Source organism: Mustela nigripes, chromosome 8 (genome assembly GCF_022355385.1).
Source record: "Mustela nigripes isolate SB6536 chromosome 8, MUSNIG.SB6536, whole genome shotgun sequence".
NCBI classification, from domain to species: domain Eukaryota; kingdom Metazoa; phylum Chordata; class Mammalia; order Carnivora; family Mustelidae; genus Mustela; species Mustela nigripes.
In genome coordinates this window covers 39,546,011-39,570,217 of record NC_081564.1, presented here as the reverse complement: position 1 = coordinate 39,570,217, position 24,207 = coordinate 39,546,011, and the positions used below count along the sequence as shown (strand labels likewise).

Genomic DNA, 24,207 nt, shown 5'->3' with positions numbered 1-24,207 from the left:
ATTTCGGTGTTCTACACATAACAGTTGTACAATAAACACAAGCTAACTTCTTTCATATGCTTTTAGATGAATAATCTTAGCCCCTGAATCATTTAGATTTCATGATAAAGTCTTCTTAGAATATGAATAGGCATGACCAAATCTGATGAAATCACTGGCACTGAGAAAGAGGTCATTATTTTAAAACTGTGAGGGAAGGTTTGCTATAAACAGGGGAGTCATAAGGTGCCAAAGTATCACCAAGCATTACCTTCTGATTGCAAAAGGACAAAAATCCTTTACAATGGATAAATCTGGCAGACAACACCTTAAACAAGTGGTCATATAAATATATATGTAACATAAATATATAAATATTAAAAAATTTTAAAAGCTAGGGGGAGAAAAAATGAGATACTAGGTAAAGTACTCAATATATCCTAGAGGTAATCTTCAACTCAAAAAATAAACAATGTTTAACCCAAATCTAATTAAGCCTCTAGACCTGTACTGCCCACTCACTATAACAAATCACCACTGTCCTAGTCTAAGACAGCTGTGTAAAATGTGGTAAAAAGTGTAAAACACACCAGATTTCTAAGACTTACTATAAAAAATGTAAAATATCTCAATTTTTATATTGATTACATGTTAAAATTATAGTTTGGACTTACTAGCTCAGAATATATTGATTAATTTCACCTAAACTTAATTTCACTTTTTTTTTTTTTTTAATGCGAGAAGATTTAAAATAGCATATATAGCTCACTTTGCATTTCTATTGGGCAGTGTTGTTCTAGAGCCAACTTCCAGTTTAAAGAAATATGGGGATGTCACCTTGGGAAAAAACTATCAGATACATCCAGAATGTGAGAAAGCATAGAAAAGGATTGGATGGGCTCTTGAAAAGATCAGTATCACCAGTGCAGAGGGGGAAAGAGGTGCAGTGGTGTATGTATAGGAGTGAGGGAGTATGTGTGTGGGCAGGGCTATTCTAAATAAAAAAAGGTTAAACACAAGAACCACATGCAACATGTGAACTTTGATGAGATCTTGGTTTGGAAAAAAAAAAACAGCTAAAAAGGTTTCCTTGGAACATTTGGGGAAATATGAACACATGACAATGGTCCTGTGGTTATGCAGATAGTGTTCTTATTCTTTGAAGGTATATCCTACAGTGTTTAAAGGCGAAATGTCACAATGCTTGCAAGTTTTTCAAATGGTTTGAAACAATAAAAAAACTGAGTGGAGAAAGAGAGGAAGAAAGCAAGTATGTATAAAACTTTCTGATAACAAGCTGGGGGGAGGGGCGCTGGGGTGGCTCAGGAGGTTAAGTCTCTCTGCCTTTGGCTCAGGTCATGATCTCAGGGTCCTGGGATCCAGCCCTGCATGGGAACTCTTGCTCAGAGTTCCCATGCAGGAACTCTGCCTGCTTCTCTGCCTACTTGTGATCTGTCAAATAAATAAATAAAATCTTTAAAAAAATTTTTTTAAAAGCTAGGAGGAGAAAAAATGAGGCCAAATGAATGGTAGAAACCACCTGGTGTTCCTATCTGTTAGTTCCACACAATGTGCTAAGAATAGGGGTCATTATTTCCCCCTAGGGGTCACCATGTGGTAGGAATGGGGGTCATTATTTTCAGACCAAAACAAAACATTCACCCTGAAAACTGGATTTTCCTCCTTACCAGTTCTTAGAGTAGAACATATGATTATGGGCCTTTGGTTGCTGAGCTATGAATAAATACCCTTGCCAAATTATTTTAAATGTTTTTTTTTTTTAATTTAAATTCAATTTAATTAACATACAGTGCATTTATTAGTTTCACAGGTAGAATTTAATGATTCACCAATTGCATATAATACCCAGTGCTCATTCCATCAAGTGTTCTCCTTAATGCCGATCACCCAGTTACCCGATTACCCCCCACCCCAATTCCCCTCCAGTAACACTGTTTCCTATAGTTAAGAGCCTCTTATGGTTTGTCTCCCTCTCTGTTTCATACTTTTTCCTTCCCTTCCCCTACGTTCATCTGTTTCTTAAATTCCACATACAACTGAAATCATACATTTGTCTTTCTCTTAACTAAGTTATTTCCAAGTGACTCTGAAGGTCCACACCTGTAGTCATTATTAGGTCAATTTGTGATGATTTAACCTTGAGTGTATTTTTGATTTTTAGGTAAGGTTTTATTTCCCTAAAAAATAGGGCTCAAGGCCAGTGTCCAGAGAGTATGTTCTGGCTCTTACTGAACTAAAAACTGTCAATGGACAACTTTGTATTTTTAAATAGTAAGAATGTTCTGACTTATTAAACCTGTATTCCAAAAGTGAGAAAGAGCTATTGAGCCAAGAGTCAGACGCAATCTTTTATGTTTCAGAGGGTAATTATCAATGAAAGAAGAGAAAACATACTAAAATTAAGCATACATTTATATATTTCCCATGTTACTGGAAAAAACATAATTAATTTGGCCTCAACTAACCTTAGAGATGTTTCAGGTGAAAACATTTTTCTCTCATCCAATTTTTTTCTTTTTGAACATATAATCTTTGGGGGATTCCACTTCACTTTATTGGCATACTGTGTCAATAAAATGGTTAATTTTATGGACTAACTGATTTGAACATGCTCATTAATTTTTTTTCAGTAAATGCCTCCCAAGGGTATACTGAGTGGGAGCAGTTGGGAGGGAGCAGGGAGAAAGTGAGAGTCTTGCTCTAGTGGAATCTGTAGTGCAGTGGGGAAGCCCTATTTAACAAGCAATGCTCACAGTATGTGCTAGGTCTGGTCAGGGGAGTATAAATACAAAGTTTGCCATCATGTATCATTTGAAATACAGAAATAACTTATCTAAATTTATAGTACCTGATGCCAAATCAAACAAATGATTACCTTTCTTCTTTGATGGTGAGTCTACTTTCACTGCAGGTTTTGATTCCGAGGGGGCCTCCACCAATGATGGGTTAGGAAGGTGGTCTGCATCTAACATAGATGAAATCTGAGGCTGCTCCAGGGGAGGTTCAAGAAGTTCTGCAGCGGAAGTTGCACTGCTTATCTGCTTACACAGGGCTCTGGGTTTGGGTTTCACTATGGTACAGACCGTTTCTCCCATGGAAGCATCTTTCTCAACTTCACTTATGAGGTTGTCCTCACTGGGAATTACCCGAAAATGGGTATTTTCTGATGGTGTAATTGTAGCTGTCCTAGGATGATGGTCAGATCTCTCTCTTTTGCTGACCTAAAAAAAAGTTTAATTGTTTAAAAGTTAAACCACCTTCAAAGGTGTTTGTTAAAATTTATTTCTTAAGCTGGATGCAAGTAATTGAATGCATTTTATTTGTAACAACACATTTAGTTACCACATGATTTTGAATGTGTGAGGTATTTCATAATTAAGAAGTGGGAAAAACTAATAACTACATTTTGTTTAGTATCATGATATCTACAAAAAAGTTCTATTTCAAATTGCTATACTATGAAGAGTTAATCACCAAAGAAGACTAAGGAAATAGGACAAGTTTTATATGCTAAGAGGAAGAATATTCATTTTCAAGGAGAAAAACTTGTGTGCTATGTGAAAATTTAGCCCTGCTTGGGTTATACTTCAAGGCTCTGTTAACAGTGTAAAGTGGGTAGTCAAATCTCAATGCAAATCACACATATAAGCAAAATGTGTATTAAAAAAAACTTAGAGGGTCTAAATATTTTCTCTCAAGTAATGTATCTTTCCAATTCTTTCATTATGATCTGTGAAGAAATGAAAAAAAAAAGTGAAAAAGCTTTCATACAGTTCATTTCTTATTTAAAATTTAAGTGTGGAAATTCTAATTTCCTTTCGGTACCTTTTAAATGTTTCTTATTAAAATGTTAACTAACAATCAACATTATTTACTAAATAGAACACACGAAATAATGCTGGATTCCTTCTGTTGCAGTTATGAAAAATGTTAACTTTGGATTTCCTCATCTGACCACATGAGGGCACTACCATCATTTATATTCAGGGGCACTAGCTCAGAAATCACCCCTCCCCACTTTACCCAATGACAGAGACACCTCACAGGTTTTCAACTAGACATACTCCACAGGCAAGAAAACATTAGTACCTTGGTAGACTCTGGGAACCCACCCCACGTCCACTCCATGTGGGACTCAGATCTGAGCAGACTCTCAGCAGGTTTCACCTCCAGCTCTGAATCACTCTTAGGACACACTGCTCCTGGGGAATAGGGACTGTAAACACAAGACAGAGAAATGTGATGCCTTTTAACTCCGCAAACTTCAGTCTTGCTGAGCTCAACAAATTAAAAGAAATATAAGTTTGAACATATCAACTTTATCCTGCCAATATAAAGACTCTACTGAAGGGAATATCAATTACATCTTCCATTTGAGTTCTTTAATAATAGTAAAACACCAACCAGTATCTATTGAGGACTTGCTGGGTTCTCTGCAAACGCTTTATACGCATTATCCCATTGATTCCCACAAGAAATCAATGAGAAAGGTAATTTTACAAGAGATGAACTGCACAGAGACATGGGTTAAATTAACATAATACATAAGAGAAACTGGATTTGAACAAAAAACAAAGTGTGACTGCATGTTTCTTCACATTATCCACAGTTACTGTTAATAGTTGACACTTTAAGATTAGAATTTAAGAATTGTAGAGGGCCAAATTCTAAGCTGATTATGCAGATCTATACTAACCAATGCTGTGAGCATAAGTCAGATCAAGTTTAGGAACAAAATAATTAGTAAGAGGAAAGGTACATATTCATGTCACAAGTACATATGCATTCAGTTCTCCTACCTGAGAGAAATATTATTACTGTCATATGACAGGAACTGAGAAATCTTGAAAATACTTACTTGTCTAAAGGGGACCAGTCTCCATCAGATAAGGGGTAGTGATCCCCAGAATGAAAGAGCAAAGGTTCCTTATATTCATCTTCCTTTAAGGAAGCATTTGAAGATCCTCTGTGAAAGGCAAAAAACAAAGTCATGAACAATTACATTATTATGTCAGCTTAAAAATATCCCCAAATCTACTGACACATGTTTAGATGATACAAATGAAGAAGGAAGGCCAAGTGATTAATAACTAAAAGGAAAACAGGAAAGAGAAGGGGGATTCACTCATGCCATCTACCATACACTACTGCAATCACTACAGAAGGATGGGATAAACGGGAAGAATCGAAAAGAAGATGTGAATCAAAATTCCTTTTTACAGCTCTTCAAGGTAATTCATTCAAAGGCCAGAAGAGGAAAACTAAGGCTTTATGTATATTTCATTCAATCCTTATCTGATCAAGGATCCAGAGAAGTTTAATAAATCAAAGAACTAGTAAGTGGCTGAATTCAAAACAAGTAAGCCCTTGTTCTTTCACTATACTCTCCTGTATATTACAACAAATACAAGACTATGAGTTGAAAACGAGCTATAGTGCTTGTCAAAAATATCCTAAAAACTCTTAAAAACACACAGAACTTATTTTTCTTTTTGTTTGGGCCAAGAATTACCTAAGAATGATACAATGATGATATAATGATGATACAAAAGCATGATAAATGCTTTTTAGATTCATGGAGACCTCAGACCTATAAGAGGATGAACTAATGCTAATAAGGTTTTAATTAATTTACCCTTTGGTTTTCTTGAATTTGCATAGTTAATATAACTAACTTGCCATATAACCTTGAAAACATCCCTCAGAAGCACTGTGGGCCCCAGCTGTTCATCTTTAGTTGGAAATTTACCACTTGTCCCATTTCAGAATGTTATTTATCAAAATAAAATAAAAACCAATTTTAGGGGACGCCTGGGTGTCAGTTGGTTAAGCATCTGCCTTCAGCTCAGGTCATGATTTCAGGATTCTGGGACTGAACCCCAAGTTGGAGTCAAAGTGGGGCTCCCTGCTCAGAGGGGAGTCTGCTTCTCCCTAAATCCCTCCACACCCCTCCCCCTGAGCTTGTGCTTGCATATGCACGTTCTCTCTCAAATAAATAAAATCTTTAAGAAAAATAAAATAACTTTGGGTATTTCTCTGGACACAGAACTTCTTTCCTAAGTGTAGGGGCCTGAGGAGGATAAAATATCTGAAAGCTGCAAACTTTCTAACCCCACCTAATTCCTACCTTGCACAACTGCAAAAGCAGTTGACTTTCTATTCTTTTTCTGATTCTTCGACCTGTTTAACATGCTGTTAATACTTTTGACCCTCAATATCTTCCCCCCAATTATTTTAGAATCTAGATGCTGAGCTGGAAGGGGCCTTACCAACCATGTAGTTCAATTCTCTTATTTCACAGATTAAGAAACAGGTCCAGGAGCGCCTGGGTGGGTCAGTCGGTTAAAGGTCTGACTCTTGATTTTGGCTCAGGTCATAATCTCAGGATCCTGAGATAGAGCCCTGTGCTAGGCTCTGTGCTCAGCGGGGAGTCTGCTTCCCTCCCTCCCTGCTCACTCTCCCAAATTATAAATAAATCTTAAAAAAGAATTAAAAAAGAAACAAAGCCCCAGACAAGAGTGATCAAGTAGCTGTTGTTCCACAATCAAAAACAGAACAGGCCTAGTCTTCTACCTTTCAGCTCAGCATTTATTTCCTGAATTCCCATGACTGTCACATTTTGTCCTTTTTTTAAAGTCCTAATTTTCTGTTGGCTACATAATGAAGCAGATCTCGTTTTAGGGAAATTTTAGGAAAGAGTTCCTCCAAGTGGTAGTATCTATGATCCATGGTAATCTAAAGAAAAAACAAGCCACCAAACTCCTAAAAATTATTACAACACCCTAATTTACATGCATTCTGACAAGCGTACTTCCGATGCAAGTAAGATTCTGGCTTAGAGAGAGAGTGGACAATCTAACTGCCAACCAAATCAGGACTCTGATAGATTTGGCTGATGCAGCCTTTTGCACGATCTGGAAAAGTGAGGCATGTGCCAGTATTTTTGTAATACATTCATTTACAATGCTTGTGTACAAAATCTTTAGAATAACGATTCTTGTGCATTTAGTAGGCAACTCTGCATATGTTTTAGAAATATTTTAACTTTCTAAATTGAAGCTGCAGATTGTTTAAGAATTCTAAGTTTTGGGGTGCCCACGTGGCTCACCTAGTTAAGCTTCTGACTCTTGGTTTTGGCTTCGGTCATGATCTCATGATTATGGGATCAAACCCCATATTAGGCTCAGTGCAGAGTCTGCTTCAGATCCTTTCAACCTCTCACTTGAGCTCTCTCTCTCTCAAATAAATAAAATCTTAAAAAAAAAAAAAGAATTCTAAGCTTTGCTCAATTATGTTATAATAAAAGACACACATCAATAAACTTTGGTGGCAAAAGTATTACTTCAGTGTCCTTTCTGGTGGATCTTGGAAGAACTGTAGGCAGAACTTTAGGGTCACTTGTGGGCAGCAACTTCTTGTCCAATGCTCATCAATAAAGTAAACCACCCTGCTGATACACACATGGTCCTCTTCTAGAGCCAGAGCAACCACTGAGTGGAAAAGATCTAAGGTAATCTTTTAAAAATCAAAATCTTGAACAAAAAAATACATGTTCTACCCCCAACTGTTACCTTCTAAACCCTAGGCACTGTTGACTTGACAACTGGCGTATATATATATTTTTTAAAGATCTTATTTATTCATTTGACAGACAGAAATCACAAGTATGCAGAGAGGCAGGCAGAGACAGAGAGGAGGAAACAGGCTCCCCGCTGAGCAGAGAGCCCGACGCGGGGCTCGATCTCAGGACCCTGAGATCATGACCTGAGCCGAAAGCAGAGGCTTTAACCCACTGAGCCACCCAGGCGCCCCAACAACTGGCATATATTTTAAGGAAGAAGTAATCAAGATTTCTCACTTTAAAAAAAGCCAAAATGACAAAAATCCTCCTTTCCTCTTCAACTTACTAGGAATGTTTTGATGATAAACTCTAAACAACAACTCTCAACTTCTCAGAAACAGATGAGATACCAAGATGCCGAATAAGGATATACACCCAAGGATGCCCAAGGGCCAAGTCACTAATTCAGATCTTGTGACTTACAATTCATTTGGGTTTTTGGAAACCTACCAGATGGAAAAGACACACACTCCTAGTCTGCTTCAAGCGATATTTTAATACCACAGCAGGATGTCTGTTGGCAAATTTTATAGAACAGCAGAAAGGAAAAAAAATGCCTCTTCCACTGATTCCACAGGAAAAACAAGTCTAAATCTCACACTGTAGCTCCATGGAAGAAACAACAGCAACCAGCTAGACCTGAGCTCTTTCCACAGCATGTGCACATGACCAGCACCTGCAGGGAGAGCCCTACCTTGCTGACTGGACCCCCTTGTCGTCATCAGAGCTCATTTCCACATCCACGGTATCCTCTGCGGCAGCGGAAGCAGTCTGGTCTTCCTTTTTACTGTCCTGTTTGCATTTCTTTCTCCTTCGTTTTTTCTTTTTCACAGAACTTGAAGTGAAAACCGTTTCTGTTTCCAAGATGTGTGAGATGTCTGAACTCTGAGATGATCTTTCATTTCCACCAGATTTCTCCAAAGGGGCATCAATATCTTTAAAGAACTGGTCTTCAGTAGGAATTGGTGAGGTGGCAAGGTAAGCAGGGAGCTTTTCCTTAAAAAGAACATGAAGAAAGAAAAATTGTCCATGACAAAGTGGACAATGAATCAAAAACAGTAACAACTCTTTGTGTATCTAAATTCACAGTAGTGGAAAGAATACACAATCCCCAAGTTTTAAGAGTGTCACACTGAATGAAGTCACTGCCCACTCTACTCTGAAAGATCTTTACCCTGGCACAAATAGTTCATTTTGTCTGTGTAACTGAATGAATTTGAAGGAACTGATATACCAAATTAGCACAAAGCCATGAAAACTAAAGTTAAAGAACAGCCAATTAAATTCTCTGCAACGGGAAGTTCGAAGTAATGGCAGCATTCCAAGGAGACAGTACAAGGCACTTTGTCAAGAACTTACAAAGTACGGTAACAGGATAAAGCAGAAGGCAGGGATCAGGAATACCCCCTCAGATGGTGGCAGCAGGACAGGTAAGTGAAGTGAGGATCTATAGTAAAATTAGTGTTTGCTAAATTAAATGAGGGTGTAAAAAGGTGGTTAAGATAGACAATACCCTGTTAACAAATGAAATTAGCAGATTTTAAAATTGTAATGTATTCAAGATAGCCTTTCAGGTATTCAAAAGAAGAAAATAAGGCCCAATAGTCAGAAATAATTAAACTTGTGGGGGCCTGGGTGACTCAGTTAAGCATCCCACTCTTGATTTCAGCTGAGGTCATGATCTCAGGGTCCTGGGATTGAAAACTCTGTTGCACTCCATTCTGAGTGGGGAGTCTGCTTGAGATTTTCTTTCCCTCTTCTTCTGTTCCGCTGACCCTACTTGCGCATGTGCTCTCTAAAATAATTTTTAAAAGTAAATAAAGAATTCAAATTATAATTTAATTTCAAATAAATGATATTAAATGGTCTGCTGTTCAGAAAATTAACTTCTTAGTCACTGACTTCACTCCTTTGTTTCATGGGGGAAATGGAAGGTATGTAATAGAGGTATAAATTAACCTCAAATAACATAGAATACTCAAATTTTTAAATAATAGTCCTGAAAAATGAATGAATTTCCATAATTGTTCTAAATCAAGCTTTTGAATTTAGCTTTGGTAGACATATTACCCCAAAGCCAATATTTTGTTTATCCAAGTAAAATGTGTGTTCACCAGCAACACACACTTACAGAGGAACTGTGATAACAGGATATTATTCTGCATGCCCCCAGGGCACTCAAGTGACAGGCTGTGGCCTCCAACTTCCAGGACCTTTTAATTCAATGGTCCTTGTTATAAATAAGTTCACTAGTACTTCTTTAAAAGCCATTTCGTCTCTGGTGGCATTTCCTAGTTCTGTTATAGCACTGTTTGCAGTTTATGGAGCAGGGGTGGGGGGCAGGGTGCGGGGGATGAAACAACTTAAATCTCTGTCAGAACAAGAATGGTTAAACTGTGGTGCGTCCAACTGTGGATGACTGGGCAACTATTAAAAGGACAGGGACAGATCTAGAACTAACAATATATAGTTTAAAACGCTTGAAAAGGATCTAACAATATATAGTTTAGATGAACAAAGTTTAAGAGAAACAAAAATGTAAATAAATGGAAGACAGATGGGTTTTGGTAACATTTATTCCCTTTAAAACTGTAAAGTCCTGGAGAGTAGGGGCACGTTATATTCACAGTATGTGACACTGAGTAGTAATTCCAATGCTGTTGGATGAATCAACTTCTTTTGCTTTAATTTTAAAGATTTATTTTATTATTATTATTTTTTATTTTTGACAGAGACACAACAACAGAGGGAACACAAGCAGGGGGAGTGGGAGAGGGAGAAGCAGCCTTCCCGCTGAGCAGGGAGCCCTGACACAGGGCTCCATCCCAGGACCATGACCTGAGCAGAAGCCAGACGCCTAACAACTGAGCCACCCAGGCATCCTCTCAACCTTATTTTTTTTAAAAAGAGGACACTATTCTAAAAAAAATCTAAACAATTTGATGACACATGGCATAGGAAAAAAAAGGTAGCAACTTGACACTCTGCAAGTTAACCTTACTATGCATTGTTATAAATGGAATCATCAGAGCTGACCACAAGAACCAGGTAACAAACTATCAGTAACCCAGTCCTTTCACTTGTTGATTGATACAAAACCTAATCCATCACTCTTCTGAAACACACATGATTTTAAGGAACACATAAAAAATATTTTATTCATGTGATAACTCATTTACTGTTTCCTTCTCCTTTTTGCTTCAGTCTCTGATGAGGAAAAATTTTGTTTGCACCAAGTAAACATGAATGAGGTAATAGTAAAACAAGTAATTAAGGTACTAGAAAAAATACTGGTCTGGAAAGGTTCCCTTTTATAATCATGCTTTGTAATGCTGTTTTACATACTGGTATCTAAATTGTTGGCTTCTCTCTAAAAATGATGAATAATCTCATTCTGCTATTATTTTTTTAGTGATGTTTTTCTTTGTCAATTTACGACATCCAACATGAAGTTCATCTTCAAAACCCCCAAAAGTAGTCCTGTACCTTTAGTAACTTGAAGGTTATCATTTTTGCTGAGATTTTATTCTTTATGGTAAAAGCTGTAATGAAGCCTCGTCTAAGATCTACAATAACTCCATCAAGAACAGCTTACAATCATTCACATCAGTAGATACGTGGGGTGCAGTTGGGGGAGAGAACAAACTATCTTACTGAAAGAAGCCAAACATGCAATAATCATTTAAAAAGATACAGGATAATTAATTTAAATTTCTTTTCAAGACTATTCAAGGTTAGAGATCCAATAACCCTAACCAAAATGGTAAATACATTTTCCAAGTTTAAAGGTCACACTTGTACGAAACACAGCCTACAGAGATATGCCTTCAATATTTAGGTAGAATTGAATGTATTCAAGTTAAGGTGTAAATGCTACCAGATACTAAATAAGAAAGCTCATTAATGACAGAAAAAGAGCAAGTGCAAAGGTGTTCTGCACGTTCTCTGTACCCTGACACTTGGTGGGGAGAAAAGTTCTTCACTCTTCTAAGCTCCTTCCTCACAGCTTAGTTTTTCAGCCTAAAACTAAAGCTTTTTTAACTTGTAACAATCACCTCTATAACCATGAAAACTGCTGAACATTTCTGTTTTGGGAAAGGTCCTGGAGGCCTGAATACGATATGCAGAGTGGATGTAACCTACTAGAACTTACATATTCCTCTTCAGTCTCCTCCACAAAGAAAGCTTCCCCATTGTCACCCAACTTCATGTGAAGATCCACTGCATCACCATTGATTTCTATATCAATCTAAGAGGAGAAACAAAGTGTGATTTAGTATGAAAACTTTCATTGACCCTAAACCAAGCCAAACTTAGTACTGAGGTTTCTAGACTGACAGTCCCAGAGAAACAATGCTACCTGTCCTACCCTAAAAAACTAAATAGACCTGGGGAGGAAGGGGGTGGATAAGAAGGGACTAAAAGAAAATGTTATATCATTTATTTTTATGACAAAATATTTTACTTAATTTCCCAAATCGTATAAAATAGGGGAAATACAATTGCTGAAAAACATTCGAACACTTTCAGAGTTCTAGCACGGACAGGCCTCACCTGGCATGGTTCATAGAAACAGACTTCAGTTACTGTGGTATGTTAACTGTAACTGCAGAAAGCACAAACATTACTGGCTGCTCTTCTGTCAACATATCACTACATAAAAACAGATGCCCATCATGATCCATAATCTATCACGTCACTTTCCAAAGTCTGCTGGTGACTAGTCGAAGCACATGTGTTATTCAGTTGAGGCACAGACAGCAAAGCTTATAGTTGTAGTTGTCTCCTTGTCTCTCACTGATAAACCCTTGTGACATTTTATAAAAAGGGGTAATTAAGAGGAAACTGGCCAAGATCAAAATGCAACCTAGTCTAACAAAAAGCAGTATTACTGAAAGTAAAATTCAAACTGAGTGTCAAGTTACAGAAAAAAATCACTGACTGCAGGAATGGTGACCCTGTTGCCATTCAAAAGACTCAAGATGTGCAGTCAGAGGAACCTGGTGAAGGCAAGCTTATCTATAAAGGAGGAAAGTGGTTGTGAATAAAGGATGAAGATGGCCCCGAGGAAGTGACAAAGGAAAAACACTTCATACTGAAGGAACTCAGTATAACAGAAATTTTTAAAGTTTTGACAAATACATAAAAATCATGGAAAAAATCCTAATTTTTCTCAGTTATTAAGTTTGTTTTGCATGGTTTCAGCTTGCCCAGTCATTTTCATGATCTGTACTGCCATGCAAAGAACTGTATAGATATAAAATATTAAAATAACACTTACACTTAAAAATTATGTAGTCTTCTTCTGTTGACTGAATAAATGCCTTTAAATACTTTATAATATTAAATAAATACTAACTTTCAAAACTTTCTTTTTTTTAAAAGAAGATTTGTATTTATTTATTTGCGAGAGTGAGTGAGCATGCAAGAATGAGCAGGGGAGGGGCAGAAGGAGAAGCAAACTCCCTGCTCAGGGGGGAGCTTGACACAGGGCTGGAGCCCAGGACCCCAAGATCATGACCTGAGCTAAAGGCAGATGCTTAACTGAAGGAGCCACCCAGGTGACCTCCAACTTTTAAACTCTTACAGATAAACTTGGAAACTCCAGTTTTAGACTGCTTTAGGGGATATACCTAAAATATATAAAAATATAATATAGGTATAAATACAGCACTCCACAATCTAAGTGTACTTGGCTTTGCAAGGCCCTAATGGTGGGAACAGCTGCATGGTCCACTAGGTTTTTTTCCCAGTGAGGACCAATTTATCCCTTGACTCCTGGTCACATCAGGTCACTGAAGGTCATTAGCTGCCAAATGTTGTCAAAATGCTTGTTATGAAAGTCCTGTATGTAAGTAACATAACCACACTGCAGGGTAAGGAAGAAAACTAACCTAAGTGGAAAATGGTATTTTGACTATTTTAAGTCTAAAGACAAAAAGAACTATAAACAAATGTTGTAGTTAGTATTTTTTTTTAAATCAGAGATATGAATTAGCAGTTCTGAAATTATTTTATGTGTATTCTAGAACTGAATAGGTAAAGATATTGTAATAGTAAGAGGCATGTTTCTCACTGTCAGAGAAAGAAGTCACAAATAAGGAGATGAGGAGGAAGCTTCTGGAGACGAATAAGAATCAGTGGGAAAATTCATGATTTTTACAGACATACATAGGTGCATGTATCTATGTATGTAGATTATTCCCGCTCTGCCCACTGACAGGGCCTAGAAGCAAGGACACCTCAGTTAGTAATGAGCACTCCTAGTGACCAGATTCTTTGTTTCTAGATACTTTTCTCTAATAAGAGGAACCACCATTCCTCAGAGAAACAAAGTAATTCCAGGGCTGATGGAGGTAAAGTAGATTCTTCTGGAATATCTTATGGTGCCAGAAAGTAAGGAAGTAGTAACTCAAAAAATGATGGGAGCATTTCAAAAGGACTCAACTTGAAGGAGCTAACTATTGCCAAACATGGGACAATCTGAGCAACTAAATAATGATAATAATGGATTAGAACCCACACAGTAAAATTAATACTCAGAAATCCATACTGATCTAAATAAATAATGGAATAAGTAAACAAGAGAGAAAGATAGCTCTTTGATACAGTATAATTTCAATTAATAAATGGAGTAGGAAGGATGGAAGCAGAAAATCATTTGGTAAACACCAAAGTAATAATTGTTGCAGGCAAAATTCCTCAGTATATGGTAAAATTCATGGAAGTATGATGAAAAATAGTATTTGCAGAGTCTCCAAGTTTCTTCCCACATATAAATTTACCGTAAAGAAACCTAGTAGACACCATTAACCAAGGCATCAATGTCAATATCACCAGTAATGAAACATGGCACCATGATGGGCCTCCTGAAATGATGCACTGAGAGGGGCACACCCTTACTCTACATTACTCTTCCCCCAATGAGAAAACATCAGACAAATTCAAACTGAGGCACAATCTATATAATAACCATTTGTACTCTTCAAAAGTCAAGGTTGTAAGGGAAGACAGAATGATCAGAGAATACAGGTGAAAGCAGTGTGGGATCCTGGATAGGATCATGGAGAAAAAGACAACAGCAGTGGGAAAACTGGTATTTTGATGTACTACTCCTTGTAAACTGGTATCCAAAACAATACCCTTATCTATATAGTCATACTTCCTACCCTGTGGCTTAATCTTACTCAATATATATGACTCAGATGTTGAAATAGAACTGATTTGTGTTTTAGAAATACTGGCTGTAGGGATGCCTGGGTGGCGCAGTCAGTTAGGTTGCCAACTCTTGATTTCAGCTCAGGTCATGATTACAGGGTCCTGGGATTGGGACCCATGTCAGTCAGGCTCCACACTCAGTCCAGAGCCACTTGAGATTTTATCTCTCCCTCTGCTCATGCTCCCTCTCTCGCTCTCCCTCCCTTCCTTTCAAAAATAAATGTTAAACAGAAATATTGGTTGTAGCAGACTCTTGTTCTGGCACGCCACTCTTCAGGTAAGACTATCTCTGGGTATGTCTTTTGGGGATCTATTCATCCTCTTTTTCAGACCACCAGTTTTAGGTGTGGCTTCAGAGTGAGGAAGTAAGGCTGGTGTCCATGCCAAGCCAATCCATATATTCCACCCCAGCTACAGGACCAGGGAGACTGGTAAGTCTGACAGGGAGACTAAATACTGATGCTTCTGGAGGCAGAAATGGCTCTCTTTTTACTACAGTTGCTGAGATCCTGGGAAGTAAACCTGGAGGTACTGTAGCTCTCTTGCATTAACACAAAGAGAGAAAGAGTTGAAAGGTAGGAGGCAACAGAGTTCTGATAATACCCTCTGACTCCAAATAAAGCCCATTTTAATTCAAATGCCCCTGGATTTTAGTTATAGAACCCAATAAATTCTGCTTAAGCTGGTGAGAGATGGATTTTTGTCACCCACAATGGAAACTTCCTGTCTAATATATTATTTAATCTTGATAAATAAACTATTAGTTTTGTGTTAAATCAACAAAATTAATATTTAAAAAATACCAACTTCAGGTTTACCTTCTGAAATTCAAGTCTTGAGTTATGAAGTATATTGGGAGTATTGGTGTTCTATCAAACAAGAACATACCAATGACAGTCGGAAAATTATTATATATCTCCCCCTAACCAGAGGGTTAAATGTGATTATGATTTCAAGTCCACTTCATAGGTGTCACCATAACTGAGGTCTTAGTTTAAAATCCACGAATAGCTTTCCCTAATCCAAACTGACCTAAAATAAGACAAAGAGTTAATCCAAATTGTCTGAGTATATCAAGGGAGACATGATTTTGGTTTTACTGTCACAGGAAAGCTGTTAAATAGCCAGATTTCCTCCCAAACACATCCTTTGGATTTCTGGGACACTGGTGCAAAAGTCTCTTTTCCTGTGTCTCATGGACAGATTCATATTAAAATCCAGGGGTGTGACAAGGTATTTAACACAATCATTTGGGCAGCCTTGTACAGAAACTGTACTACATCTTTTTTTTTTTTTTTTAAGATTTTATTTATTTATTTGACAGAGATCACAAGTAGACAGAGAGGTAGGCAGAGAGAGAAGAAGCAGGCTCCCCACTGAGCAGAAAGCCTGATGCAGGGCTCGATCCCAGGACCCCGAGATCATGGCCTGAGCTGAAGGCAGAGGCTTTAACCCACTGAGTCACCCAGGTGCCCCTGTACTACATACATCTTAATTGGAGGCATACAGCATGTAGAAAGAGGTATGCTGTCTGTCCAGACACCAATTATAGATACACAAATGCTTACATATACAACAGCCTGCAGATTCCATTCTGAAAGGCCGGAAGACTTAACCAATCTGCTGATCAAAACCTCTGACCACAGAAGAACAAACAAAAGTGCCATATAAGCCATTTAATGAATAGATCCTTTTACAGCTAATGGGAAATTTTAGCGCTTAACAGTTTGGTACAGATTCTCCCAGAGCAGATAAAGTCTGAAAGTACTATAGGCTAGTGTTACTGGCAAGAAATAAAAAATTCCAAGAAGCCCAAATGTGGCTGAACACCGTTTTGCAATGGAAAGTCTCCAAGTTACTAAATGAACTGTGTGACTGCTTTTGGTTTCCAAAGGATGACTGAACAGAGGCCAGACCACACAAACACTGCCACACTGCAATGTGGCTCTCCAGTGAACTGATTTATAACACCTAGAAAAGAAGATGCGTTTTGGTAGTGGGCAGGAAGGGAGAATATCTAGGGGTGTGAAACCCACAAAAAAGTTTCTTCCATTCTCAAAACAACCTAAGTTTAATTAAAATAGAGAGAATTCCTATTTTAAGGAATAAGATCACCTATGTAAAATAGCGAACATCTGGAAATAGATGTTTCCAACTTATGCGGTGGTCCTCTAACATATGTTCTGTGCCCCAATATGGTGTGGATCTTTCATTGTGCTTTAAAATCCTGACAAAATCTCCCTAAATTGTTCAGGTAGATAATGTGGGATAAGACTAGAAAGGAAAAATACTATGTACCCGCAAGGTTTTATTACCAGCTCAGCATTCTAATTTGATTGACATCAAATACATTAACAAACCTTCTCATTGCTCCATTACTTGAAGGTGGAGAATGTAGGAAATGTAGAATGTAGGAAAGGAGAATGTAGGAATGTAGGAAAAGGAAACCAACACAAATTATTTTCTTTCTGAATGAATCTTCCCCAAAATAAATAAAAGCCAACAAGCCTATGGCCTGCAGGTTTGCATTCAGTAAGATCTGCAGACAAGTCCTGGTATTACAAACGAAATTTAGATACAAAGAAGATTTAACAGCTTCCTCAAAACAAATATGGAATTTATCTTGTCTAAATAAATGTAATGTATTCTTGACTATATCAATCTATCCCATTCATAACTGGTACGAAAGTATTGCCCTAAAAATTTTATAAATTTTTAAATTTTATTTATTTGTCAAAGAGAGAGACATAGCAAGTGCACAAGCAGGGAGAAGAGCATGCAGAGAGAAAAGAAGGCTCCCTGCTAAGCAAGAAGCCCAATGCAGGACTTGATCTCAGGACCCTGGAATCATGACCTAAGCCAAAGACAGACACAACCAACTGAGCCACCCAGGTGTCCCTCCCCTAAATAGTTTAAAGTGCTGTATGAGGTAAAGAAACCTTCTGAAGACATCTAACCTTCCCCCTTTATAACTCCAGTTTCTCCATTTTGCTCTTCTGGGTTGCAACAAATAGAACTATTAAGATAATTTTCAGGCTTTTTTGCCCCCCTTGGAGACTTTCTACAGTAAGGCTTATACTCAGCAGCAACCTCAAAATAACACAAAAAGGTTGACTTCTTATACCATTATCTTCAACATCAAATGGGTGTCTTCCCTCCCCCACCGTGTCTTCCCTCCCCCAAAAAGCATATAAGAACAATTTATTCTATTAGATGGTAACAGAATAAATTCCTCCTTGAGAACAAGCTGTCCCCGGCACTCACCACTTTCTCTTTGGATCTCAGGACACCCAGCTTCCCAAACCGAACGTGAAAAGGCGAGCACTGGTAGGTGCCATCTTGCTGTCGCACCACAATGACATCGATGCATCCGGACAAAGTGGCTTGGTTAATGCCCTTGTAGAGTTCCTTCACAGTGACAATCACCTGCCCAGCCAGCTGTCCCACATAATTCATGGTTTGAAACTACAAAGACAAGAAAAAAAATTTTTAGATGAGATAATAACAATGAATTTATGAACCTAATGACAGAGAAAAAAAGTAGTTTTTAAAAAGACACTGCACATTTGTATATCATAATACATATTATTATTAACCTTGCTGATTTTGAACCAATTAGTCTCACGCTACCACTGTTTTTACACATTTCCACGCAAGGACAAAATCAGGTGGTCCTTTTGTATCTCAAGAGGCTGTCCCAGCCAGGGCCTCACGCATGCCTAAGTTCCCCTTTCTTTTCCATCATCACGGATCCTGCCAGATGCCCATAGTGGTTTTGCCCTAAAGTTTAGAATCTGCATGGCACCACCAAAGAACCCAGACTACCACCACTGTCCTCTTGACCAAGATCACTGGGAATATGGGGCAACTGTATCTACCCTGACCACAGCAGCTAAACAGAAAAAAAGACCAATGATCACCTCCAGGAGAAATCAGAAAACAGGTTGCTTTTGCTAAAGACAAGTAAGTGAGAGATGAGTTTTCTACAAAACTGTTAGTAGAATATGGTTCAGAGACATGCTAGATTAAATAAACTCTGGGTGAGCTAGACTGGATCTAAACCATTTATAACATTACTTTTTTTGAAAATCCCTTCAACACTTAAATACGACTCACTGGAACATATATTTATGTTCTACAAAGCACAGAAAAGAGTTTTAATCTTGTTGTCAATAATTAGTCAAATCAGGATAACTAGGCTAAGAAAAGGGTCCTCCAGAAAGGGTCAATGTCAAGGAAGGAGTATGCACCTGACCAGGGCTGAGGGATTAGAGGAAATGCTTCCTCTGGGCCCCATAATCTGTTGCAGCTGCAGCTAGGACCACAGGTTGGGGAGCCCACCATATAGTATGTGTTGAGGACCAGTGGGGAAGTCTCCTTGATCTCCTTGAATCTCCCTCAACTTCTAATTAGAAAAAAATAGTTCCTCCTCAGTCCTAAGGTTGTTCATCTCCAGTTACCAAATACCACCACATTTCATTCATTAGACACCACCCCTAGTATTATGTCAAAGCACAATTCAGCAAATCATTCTCCTCTGGACAGGTAGGACACAGACCAAACAAGAGGTCCTCCACAGCTCTGGCTAATCCAGAGGTCAACTTTTACTGAACCAGAAAAGAGACCGATTATTCTCTAGGTCATTCATCATAAGCACAGTTGTCTCTTTAAACTCACGCTTTTCAGGAGCCTTAAACTCAAAAGTTACATGCTGAGAAAAGTTATCTATGTTGTCAGGTAAGTCCAAAGCTGAATTGGGAGAAAGAATGTTAATCTTAGGAGCTTCCCAGGACATCAGCCTTCAGAGAAACTCACCCTACTCCTCACAGGTGAGTGAGTACCTACTGGGAGTGCCCAGATTCCACTCAAACATTTTTTTCTCCTGAATGTGTAATCAAGACCCACCAGATTTACATTGTTAAGCATAGCTACAATAATTTTACTCCGGAAAAATTCTTTGAATATTTCAAAGCTAATGTTACCAAGGCCCCCAAAACTGTCTATAGAAGAGATGACTTTGTGGATATAAACTAGTTGCTAAACTGACTACTAAATGAAGCAGTATCCTTTACAAAAGTTATGATTTTGGTTTTAGGAGAATTCATTTGGCAAGGCCAAATTAGGCAAGTATTCAATGATTTCTCCAATGAATAAAGGAATGATCAAATGAACCATCAATATGGAGTGCCTGAGTGGCTCAGAGGGTTGAGCCTCAGCCTTCGGCTCAAGTCATGGTCTCAGGGTTCTGGGATCGAATCCCACATCAGGCTCTCTGCTCAGCAGGGAGCCTGCTTCCCTGCCTACTTGTGATCTGTCAAATAAATAAAATCTTTTTAAAAAAATGAACCATCAATAAATAAGACCAAAAAAAAAAAAAAAAGAAAAGAAAAGGAAAAGGAAACGTGTAGGGCGGAAGTACTATTTCATCAAAGTATTTGTATTACATCCTCATTTTTAAATATTAGTATTTTTTATTTTGCAGTAACTATAGATTCACAGGCATGTAGTTTTAAGAAATAATACAGAGAGATTCCATGTATCCTTTAAACCAGTTTTCCAAATGGCAACATCTTGCAAATTTCTAGTGCAATCCCACAATCGGGATATATCAATATTGATTCAGTTAAAATGGAGAACATATCCATTATCACAAAGATCCATCCTATTGGCCTTTATAGCCATACTCAGCCACTTCTGTCACTCTCTCCTTAATCCCTGACAACCACGAATTTGCTCTTCATTTTTGTTATTTTGTCATTTTTAAGAAAGTTATGTAAGTGGAATCATATGGTATGTAACATTTTGTGATTGCCTTTTCCCACTTCTATTGCTATGGAGACTCATCTATTTCCTGCACGTATCATGTTCATATTCTGTAGGTAATATATGTTCATGACATGCTTTTTGCTTGTCACAGAATGTACATGAACCACCAACCAAGTAATCAATCTTTGTATTACTGCTTGACTGACTGGTGGCAATTTAAAAAGGAGTTTTGTTACAAATTTTTAAAAGCTTCATAAATAATTATACAATTACACATACTCTTCTCTTAAAAAAACTAAAAAATGTTAACTTCTAGCATCTTCAGCCATAAAACAAGTTATAAACTAAATGTGTATGAGCTTACATCAACTAGAGCATGGGATCCATAATTAAGTGTAACTACATCTATTCAAAATGATTTTAATTACCATAGTTAAAGGATGTGCTGTTATACAAGAAAGTCTATTGTGTAAATGCCAGTTGCTAAATGTGGAAAAATATATGCTACCAAATGACTGGTTTTTTTCTTAGCAGATATAAAACAATTCTGTCTGTATTATGAGGCTGGGAAAACAAAAAGTAAAGGAAGTCCTTCCGCTGTAACATTCACTACACCCTGGGAATGAGGGGTACACTTCTGCTAGGAGGGACACTCCATCTAAGCTGGGGCAGGGGACTCCCTCATTGTTATGTCTGGTGAGAAAGCAGCTGGTTGTTGTACGCATGCACGACACATTAAACAGCTTCTTCTTTAAGTATTATCTAGCACCGTAAAACTTCATTCCTACATGTCCAGCCCAGCACTAGCCATAATAAAGCTAAGTGAGAACAAATTCAGGCCTCTGATACCTGTCCTGTTCAACACCTGTGAAAGTGGAACTCTAAACAGGGACAGAAAGACAGATGATTAAGTACCCAGTCACATCTCAGGGACACACCTCACCAAAGACACTACCTTTAGAAATAAAACAAAGAATAAAAAAAAATAGTAAAATAATATACACTGTAAATTATTCATTAGTGCAAATGATGAGAAAAAAAAACAGCAGAAGAGAGAATATGAATTCAAGAACAGGGACAGAGAGTAAGAGGGAATGCAGAGAGAGACAGATATAAATTCAGAGAAAAGGAAAGACAGAATAAGAATACATACATAATCAGAAAGCAGATGGACAGAAAGATGCCGATACAGACAGAGGAATGTGGAACTGCAGGGTTTTCACAAAGCAGCACCTCCATCTTCAGGCTCACAAGCACAAAGAAAATACAAACATGCATTAATTGATTCTCAGTACTGAAAGTATTTATCTAGTCCAGTCTTTCAACAAATACCCAAAAGCATTTCTAGCACATCCCTGAAATATGGAAAGTTAATCACCACTGTAGCAGCAACTGATGTTTTAAGAGCTTACTACATACCAAATTCTTAACAATTTTCTTAAAGGCAGGGGAGGAGGAGCAGATGGAGGGGGAGGAAGAATCCTAAGCAGTCTCCACATCCAGCGCAGAGCCAGAGCTTTATTTCACAATCCTGAGATCACGACCTGAGCTGAAATCAATAATCAGGTGCTTAACTGAGTCACCCAGGCACCCGACTATGTTCCAAAATGCATTATCTCAGAACTACCTTATGAATGAGTGAATATTATTATTTCTATTTTTAAAGATAATAAAAGTAAGGCTAAAGAAGATTAAGTATTGTTAAGAATTGTTTGCTCCTCAAATTCTTATGTTGAAGCCCTAACCCCCAATGTGAGAGTATTTGGAGGTGGGGCCTTTGGGAGGTAATTGGGTTCAGATGAGGTCAAGAGGTGGGACCTCCACGATGTTAATGTCCTCATTACAAGAGCTCATGTTCTCTCCTCCTATTATGTGAGGAAACAGAGAGAAAGTGGTTGTGTGCAAGCCAGAAGAGAGCCCTCACTAGAAATAAATTGGCCAGCATCTTATCTTGGACTTCCCAGTTTCCCAAACTGTAAAAAATAAGTGTTGTTTAAACCACCCCATCTGTGACATTTTGTTATAGCAGCCTGAGCTGAGACAAGTATCTTAAACATCAATTGCCATACTGTTTTTCAATGTTGGGGTACAAAGACTCACTCCTTTCACCAAGAAGTTCATAACTGTATCAGACAGCCCTAGGTATTACGTCCACTAGAACTCACAATGGATATGTGCCACCCTCTTTCTAAATGATACCACTTACACACCAAAGAAGAGTTTGTTGTAGAAGCGTAACTAGGTCTCATCTACTCTCGGCTAAGCATTCTTCTTCCTTAAAATATCTAAAATAACTGGGTTTATTTTCACTTTTATGACAAACTAGAGAACTTTGTTTAAATGGGAGATCCAAAACTAGACACAGTAGTGCTGATAGACCTGACAGATACACAGTGTGTACAATGTACAACGTGTGTTTAGGTACAGGCACTGGCTCCCATTGGTTAAACACTTGGAGCTCCCAAGACAGAGAGGTACTTACTGATCACAAAACTAAAAAATGGAAAGAATCAGAAGACAGTAATTAACTGAAATACTCATAAGAAACTAAATGGCCCTTTATGCATAAAATTCAATAGATTTAAATCAGTCATTCATGAATGTTCAATAGTGTCTAACATCATATTTTTCTTATCAAATATTTTAAATTAAATACACACTAGTATCTGGAATAAATGAGTAGCTTTCAAGATTCAATTATTTACCAAAAATTTAAAGATTTCCCTGAACATCAGAGAAACTAAATAAACCATCATGATATGTAGTAGAGATTTATAAATGGAATCCATCAGTAAATAGGTTCAAGTACAGATCCTCTTCCTATAAAAAGTGCCCCGAATTATTTAAAGGTGATATGTTCAATCAAAAGTAATTTTTGGTAAGCAAAAATATAGGAGCTATTAAAATACCACAATTTCTAAATTATGATCAATACAAAAATGGATACATGCCAAACCACTCACATGGATCATCAAAATCTGTTTCCTATAAGTTTTAAGTTTACCTTCATCTATTTATTCAACACTATTAATAACTAGTTAGCAGTACGACTACTAACAAACCCAACTACAGTTGTCATAATGTCCATCACATGGCAAGTACTATTGTAAACCTGTACACTAGTTCCTGTAATTTCCACCAGTATCTGGAGTTTGGTATCAATATTTCCATTTATAAGAAAGGGGAACCCTACTACACTGTTGGTAGGAATGCAAGCTGGTGCAACCACTCTGGAAAACAGCATGGAGGTTCCTCAAAAAGTTGAAAATAGAGCTACCCTACAACCCAGCAACTGCAATACTGGGTATTTACCCTAAGGATACGAATGTAGTGATCCGAAGGGGCACGTGCACCCAAATGTTTACAGCAATGTCCACAATAGCCAAACTATGGAAAGAACCTAGATGTCCATCAACAGATGAATGGATAAAGAAGATATGGTATATACATACAATGGAATACTATGCAGCCATCAAAAGAAATGAAATCTTGCCATTTGCAACGATGTGGATGGAACTAGAGGGTATTATGCTGAGTGAAATAAGTCAATCAGAGAAAGACAATTATCATATGATCTCCCTGATATGAAGAATTTGAGAGGC

The 24,207-nt window shown here is 37.7% G+C and overlaps 1 protein-coding gene across 3 annotated transcripts in view; it reads right to left on the bottom strand.

Moving 5' to 3' along the window:
- LPIN2 (lipin 2) overlaps nucleotides 1–24,207 on the bottom strand; it is an 82,441-nt gene that overhangs the window by 17,009 nt on the left and 41,225 nt on the right. For all 3 annotated transcript variants that reach the window (XM_059409295.1, XM_059409294.1, XM_059409292.1), the window contains exons 2-7: nucleotides 18,104–18,304; nucleotides 11,775–11,870; nucleotides 8,316–8,617; nucleotides 4,859–4,966; nucleotides 4,090–4,216; nucleotides 2,876–3,221 (exon numbers count right to left, since the gene is read on the bottom strand). In XM_059409295.1, coding sequence (XP_059265278.1) covers nucleotides 2,876–3,221; nucleotides 4,090–4,216; nucleotides 4,859–4,966; nucleotides 8,316–8,617; nucleotides 11,775–11,870; nucleotides 18,104–18,295 — 1,171 coding nt within the window. In that variant the 5' untranslated portion in view covers nucleotides 18,296–18,304. The remainder of the gene's footprint in view (nucleotides 1–2,875; nucleotides 3,222–4,089; nucleotides 4,217–4,858; nucleotides 4,967–8,315; nucleotides 8,618–11,774; nucleotides 11,871–18,103; nucleotides 18,305–24,207) is intronic.